We start from the raw sequence: 7,180 nt of genomic DNA on the forward strand, positions 1-7,180 counted from the left end.
GACTGTGAGTAGGGATATTCTGAAAATTTATTCTGATGAGAGAGTTAATTTGAAGAATTTCTTTAGGATTAGTTGCCAAAGGGTTAGTATCACTATTGATACTTGGACCTTTGTACAAAGGATCAACTATATGTGCATAACTACACATTTCATAGACAGTGAATGTAAGTTGCAAAAAAAAAAAAAAAAAAAAAAAAACATAATAATTTTCGGATCTTTGTCCCTATAACTTCACATAATGGGGGAATATATAGCAAATGCACTGGAAACTTGCCTACTAGAGTGGGGGTTGTAGTATGTTTTTCTATGACAGTTGATAATGCTTCAAACAATGATACTGTCATAGGTTATTCCAAAAAGAAAGTGATGTCTTGGGGTTCTTCTGCTGTAAGCTGTAAGTATTTTCATATGAGATGCATTGCTCACATCCTTAATCTGGTGGTGCAAGATGGATTAAAGGAATCTGATAAGGTTGTGAAGAAGGTTAGGGACTGTGTGAAGTATAAGAGAAACTCCCTTGCTAGCTAGGCTTCAAAATTTTAGAGACATTGCTGACTTAATTGGGGTGGAAACAAGAAACTCATTGGTTCTTGATGTTCCTACAAGGTGGAACTCAACATATATGATGTTTCATACTGCTTTGCTCTATTAGAAAGTGCTTGAAGCTTATGAAGATCATGACTCTTCATTTATTTCTGATTTCGGTGGGAGAGGGAATATACCTGGAGACATGGATTGGGAAACTGTAACTGGATTGGTGAAATTTCTGAAATCATTTTATGAAATGACTGTTAGGATCTCTGAGTCGTTGTATGTAACTTCAAATACATTCTTCTCTGAAGTTTTTGATTTATCTTGCATATTAAAAGATCTGGTGGGAGCTGAATCTGAATCTGTTAATCTTATGGGAAAGAATATGAAGGCTAAGTTTGATAAATACTGGGGTGATCCATACAAGATGAACTTTTTGATCTTTTATGGAAATATATTGGGCTATAGAGACAAAATTGAATATATGCCATATCAGTTTAATCAATTATATGGTGATGAAGTTGGTAAGCCCTTGTTTCAGAGTGTGATGAATGACCTTAAAGAATTGTATGCTGATTATGTTGCAAGTTTCCATGTCCAGTCTGATCCTGTTGAACATTCTGCTCCTTATGTTTCTATAAGTGATCCAGTTTTTGTTGAGAGGCCCCAATCTTTGTTAAAATCTTAGTTAAAAAAAACAAAGATTGGAGAGTGGAGAATTGGCTAACAAAAAAACTGAGTTGGAAGTATATTAGAGTGAGGTAATTGTAGAGGAGGATGGTGACTTTGATCTCTTGAGATGGTGGATGGTTAATGCTGGAAGATTCCCTGTGTTGTCTAAAATAGCAAGGGATATACTTGATGTTCTCATTTCTACAGTTGCATCAGAATCAACATTTAGTACCAATGTGAGAGTTCTTGATGCATTTAGGAGTTCTCTTACTCCTAAAATTATTGAGGCACTAATTTTTGCACAAGATTGGTTAAGGTTGGCCAATCAACCCCTTTCAGTTGAAGAAAACCTAGATGAAATTGAGAAATTTGAAAAAGATAAAAGTGTAAACTGTAACTTTATGTTTTTATTAGTTTTACATTTTAAAGATTTACATTGTAATTGTTTTTTTTTTTTTTTTTTTTTTTTTTTTTTTTTTTTTTTTTTGCACAGTTGTGCACTGGAGGAAGTGAAGTTGGTACTTCTTTGCCCACAATACCTATAATGTTATTTGACTTATTTCATTTTAAATTTCTGTTGATTTGTTTCAACTAATATTGTGCGTGACTAGTTGACTGCCTGTCTGCCTGTACTCTTGTATGGAACTGGAACCATTGGCCCTGAATCCTAATGACTCCCTGACTGGAAAGTTTGGTGCCTCAATGGCTAAGAACTGCCCCAAGTTTGACGTATCACTGGATCAGTATGACTATTTTAAATCACTTAATATGTTTTAAGTTTTGTTACTATTGTCTATTTATTATATCTTTTCACAAGTTTACTTAACTTTCTTAACTTTGAATTTCTTCAGGAAGAGGAATAGGGTATTAGTTGAAATATTGATTAGTTGATTAGCATATTAGGACTTAGGATGCTTGACTAGTTGACTGCTTGATACTTGACAGTGTGAGTGCTTCACATTCTCAGTTTCTAGTTCTGGACTTGTGCTTTTGTAAATTCACTGAAATGATTGAATCAGTGATTTTGTAAAGTTACTGAAATAGTGAAATGGTGTAACGGTGTAATGGTGTAATTAAGATGTAATTTGGTACTTGTATTTTGTATAAATGCTACTTTTGATGTATGTTAGTACTTAGTATGCTACTATAGTACTATCTATTATGCATATATTATAATTTTGTATAATTTAAAGTTTAATTATTCACTTTTAATTATTTTGTTATTTGAATGTTTGATTGTTTGGACTAAAATATAATGTTTTATTACCAAAAAAAAAAAAAATCAAATTTTGCATTTTAAATTTTCTTAATAAAAAACCGACTAATTCGACGGAAATACAAAGCTAAATATTCGGCGGTTTTCAACTAAAAATAAAACGGATTGGGGATAAAAAATCTAAACCGATATTCGTTCGGATGGGACCTTTGACTACCCGATCCGTCCGTTGCACAGCCCTACCAACAAGTGCTGCCAGTGAGGATTGAGATGGAGGGGCCGCGTGGAAGGTGGGGCGCCGATTAGTGACTAGACGATGATGTGACATACTGACATGTGTCTAGCTAGGAATTCTAGAAGCTTGTTGACCACTTGTTCTTCGTTATTTCTGTTATGGTCCACATAGCTGTGTGGACCATGGTCCACAGAATAATGATTGGAACATGTCAAATTATTGTGTTGATGATAAGTGCTAATTCTTTGTACTTTTATGTGCATAATTGATATCAAACTCATATGATTTCATGTTAATTGGAAGCTAAGTATGTGCCTATTTGATTCATTTGTGTCATTTAGGTTATTTGGAGGCATTGGTTGTAACTTCATGTAAATTGGAGCTCAATTGGTTGTGTTTTGAAGTCATCTTGACAGAAAGGCAAGTTCCGGGAGTCATTAGAGGTCAAGAAAATGAAATAAAGCGAGTGGAAGTATCATGACATGACCCGGGGACCCAAAGGAACAAACGAGATGAAGAAATATGCATTTTGAAGTGAAAAACATGGGTCACGCTGGTGGTCACGCCGTGATTGCCAGCGTGACACCATTCTGCTTTGTACTTTTTTCTGTCATGCGAGTCTCGGTAATTTGAGCATATCTCGAGCTAGGAGTGTCCAAATAACGTGATTCAAGTGGCATTAGAAAGGAAACTCAAAGAGCTACAATTTTCATGAAAGCCACAAAGGCTAGTTCGAAAGTTTACAATGTGAAAAATGGTCTAGAAACCAAAGATACTGTGTAGAGATGCTGGTCACGGTGGCAGTCACGGTGTGACGTTGACCGTGACCAGCAGAGACCTGCGAGGCTTAGGCCTAGTCACGATGAAGGTCACGCCGTGACCTCTATCGTGACGAGGCATTCTAGAAGCAATTAAAAGGACGCGATTCAAAAAGTATAAAGTGTCTTTAGCATTATTTTCATTTATCTTTCAATTTCCAATCTCCCTCTAACTGGACTATGGTCCGCACAGTGTTATGTGGACCAGAATAGAAAGTACATTTTTAATATACTAAAAATACATTATTTGTTATTGAAGGTACAATATATAAAATAATGTACTTTTAGTACTCAAACAATATACTTTTTCTGGAGACAATGTACATTTTTAATATATTAAAAGTATATTATTTATACATCGAATGTATATTATTTGATAGTATGATTCACATAACTGTATCGTGTGTGTACCATATCCACACAATAATGATTGACAGAATATCTTCTGGGTCCTTTTTCTTATGTGTCTGTTAATTAATTACTTGTAACAACTCACTACTGGAAATTATGGAATTTCCGACCACCTGAAAGTGATCTTAAATCAAGTTAATATCAAAAAGTGGTCGGAAATAGCAACAAAGGTTTTTCCAGATACCAAAAGTGGTCGGAACAAGACTTTTGATTTAAGATCACTTTTAGGTGGTCGGAAATTTCATAATTTCCACTAGTGTGTACTGAGGCATACTATGGGTCCTTTTTCTTATGTGTGTGTTAATTAATTACTTGTAACAACTGAGGCATGCTAAAGGTCCATGGCGTTGTTATTTTTTTGGCCATTGCTCTGTATTTTTCAATTTATGGTGGCCCTAATCCATTGAAAAAGCACCAAGAACAAAGAAATTGGAAATTTGTGGCCACCTAGATTCTAAATCAGCACAAGTATGGGAGAAAATTATGTGCAATTATGATATACACTTCTACAAGTAAAAAAAAAAATTATGTCGGAATTTTTATTATCTTACCCAAGTTGTCATAAGAATTTTTTTTTTTGAAATGAAGTTGTCATAAGAATTTAAAAACAAAATGCATTGCAATAGTAGTTATTATAAAGCATAATACAAACTTGGGAGTCATCATTACAACAAACAATAGGTAAAATTTATAGCACATTATTTTGTAACAGACAATAAGAAAATTTTTTAGCACATTATTTTGTAACAAATTCATTCCAACTCAGATATAATTTCTAGTCCACTATTGAATAGTTTCATTGGCTTGGTAGCTTTAGTCTTAGATGAATCTGTGGAACCAAAAGGATTTGGTGGCATGGAGGGAGGCTCCTCAGCTTCAAGCATCTGAATCACAACTTTGATGGGAGGCCGGTCCACAGGATACCATTGAATACACCAAAGTCCCACTACTGTTAGTTTCTTTGCAATCTTGGAATCATCCTCATTCTCTATCTGGATCTCTAGTTCTTCTCCCCTATTTAAGATGTTGTAAATCCATTCTGGGCTAGTTTCAGGTGATGAAATTTCACCCCTTTTCCTTCCTCCCACCATTTCGAGCAACAACATTCCGAAACTATAAACATCTGATTTATACGAGACATTTCCAAAGTTTCGAGAGAAAACTTCTGGCGCGATATAACCCATGGTTCCTCTCGCCGCAGTCATGGAGACAATGCTGTTTTCCTTGGAGCACAACTTTGCTTGACCGAAATCAGAGATTTTTGGGTTAAGGTTTTGGTCTAGCAATATATTACAAGGTTTAATGTCGAAATGCAGGATCCTTTGGTCGCACCCTTGGTGAAGATACTCAATTCCTTTGGCTATGCCAAGAGCAATCTGTTGTAGTTTCTCCCAACCAAGAAAATTCTTCTCGTTCGATGAAGAAGATATAATAAATTTTTCAAGAGAATTATTCACTAAATATTCATAAACAAGAGCTCGATGGAACCCATCAGCACAATAGCCAACGAGTCGAACCACGTTGACATGGTGTATGCTTCCAATTGTGCTCACTTCATTGACAAACTCTTCCCCATCTCCATCTCCTTTGGAATTATTGAGGAGCTTAACAGCAACAAAAACATCATCTGAAAGCTTCCCCTTGTACACTGTACCATAGGAGCCTTCGCCTAATTTTTCACTGAATCTATCTGTAATTTTCTTGATATCTGCATACGAATACCTTGCCGGTTTAAGAGCCCTATAATCCTCCAAGAACCTTTCAATCTTCACTTGCTCCTCCTCCTTCATTTTCTTTGACCTATAAATCTGGTAGGCACCCAAAACCAACAACACAGCAAGAAACGACCCAAAAACTTCACCTGCAACCTTTAATTTTCCCAGTACACCTATGGAAGATAACACAATATTAGTTAGTCTCGATCATACTCATCATCCAAAAACTGAAATAGGAAGACCATAGTACTTAAATAACTGCTGAATTGAAGCATGTACTCCATCTCAACTAAAAGCTTAAGCCGATAGTTAGATTGCACATTAATGGTTATATGCTCAACATGCTGCACCTCTACTTGGTCTTTTTCCACTGCAGTAGGCATCTTCTTGGGTGCTGTTGCTCTTCAGCCCACAGCTGGGTCTATTCCAGTTCAGAAGAAATTGACAATATTGTATTAGTTCGTAGGAGGCTGAAATCTCAAACGTTTTCGTGCATGACATTAGCTCTGTTACAGAGTAAAGATCAAGGAAAGAGCCCACAGCATAAACAAAATGGTGGTTTTGTTTGCTAAGGCATGTGATTGGGGAGAGGTGAATTTTGTCACTGGTCCTGTTTGAGGAGCAGTTGAAAATGCTGTAGCGATCAAGATATGGCGGCAAGCTAAAGGGAGATGCAGATAAATTTAGTAAGGGGAGCAGTTGTAGGAGGCGGCCATCCACCGGAGATATTACAATTGCATCATATTCATAGTATATATTATGTATAAAAAACTTCACTGCATATGGAAGGTGGGTACCGTTGAGAAGTGGAACGGGCAGTTCCAAAACAGTTTCTCCCATTTCAGTGCATGAAAGGTCAAATCCAGGGTAGCCACAGTGCTGAGGGTGAATGTGTTTGAGTCGAAATGGGAAGGAGATTTCAGGGCCATTGTTCCCACATCTTCTTGGCAGGCATTCATCATGATCATAACCATGCCCCAAAGACATCATGAGGGTTAAAAAGAGCACAAGAATGGGAAGATGCAGCAGGAAGTAGCCGCCTTTCATTTCTGGAGAGAACTCCATGCTACTTTGATATAGAGTGGAGGAGGAATTGAAGAACTTAATTGCACATGGTTTCCTCTTTTCCCAATATTAAACTTTTAGTTGGAATGGAAATCAATCTTCAATTTCCACAACCTAACCATTCTTCTTTTTTAGGGGGTACCTAGGGTTTCCACATCGGATACAGTGACTAATCCCCTGGCTGAATTGTAAGCACCTTCTTGATCTTTTGGGTGGGACAACTAACTTGAAGATTTAAGGCTCCTCTCTTTTGGCGGGACAGCTGACTTGAAGATTTAAGGTTGCTCTATACCCAAAACAATCGAACCATTGACCTTTGGTTAAAGACGAATGAGTTCTTACCGTTCAACCACACCCCCAAGGTTACAACCTAACCATTCTATGTCATTATATCATATCCCAGGAGGCTGCAGGAAGTTTTTGATGTACATGTTGAGATATTTGTATGCAATTAATGATGGCTTTTAGTGCTTCCTTGACTTTTCATTTTATTTTGGATGGATGGAAAATCACCACA

General features: G+C 36.5%; 1 protein-coding gene across 1 annotated transcript; it reads right to left on the bottom strand.

Annotated features, from left to right (window-relative positions):
• Window positions 1-4,539: 4,539 nt before the first annotated feature.
• On the bottom strand, window positions 4,540-7,108 carry LOC109183369 (rust resistance kinase Lr10-like). The gene is made up of 3 exons (XM_019333449.1): window positions 7,034-7,108; window positions 5,949-6,777; window positions 4,540-5,771 (listed from the first exon to the last, which is right to left on the bottom strand). The coding sequence occupies exons 2-3, from the start codon at window positions 6,661-6,663 to the stop codon at window positions 4,636-4,638; spliced, it is 1,851 nt and encodes a 616-aa protein (XP_019188994.1). The 5' UTR covers window positions 6,664-6,777; window positions 7,034-7,108; the 3' UTR covers window positions 4,540-4,635.
• Window positions 7,109-7,180: the final 72 nt, after the last annotated feature.

Source organism: Ipomoea nil, unplaced genomic scaffold (assembly GCF_001879475.1).
Source record: "Ipomoea nil cultivar Tokyo-kokei standard unplaced genomic scaffold, Asagao_1.1 scaffold1125, whole genome shotgun sequence".
Taxonomy (NCBI): Eukaryota; Viridiplantae; Streptophyta; class Magnoliopsida; order Solanales; family Convolvulaceae; genus Ipomoea; species Ipomoea nil.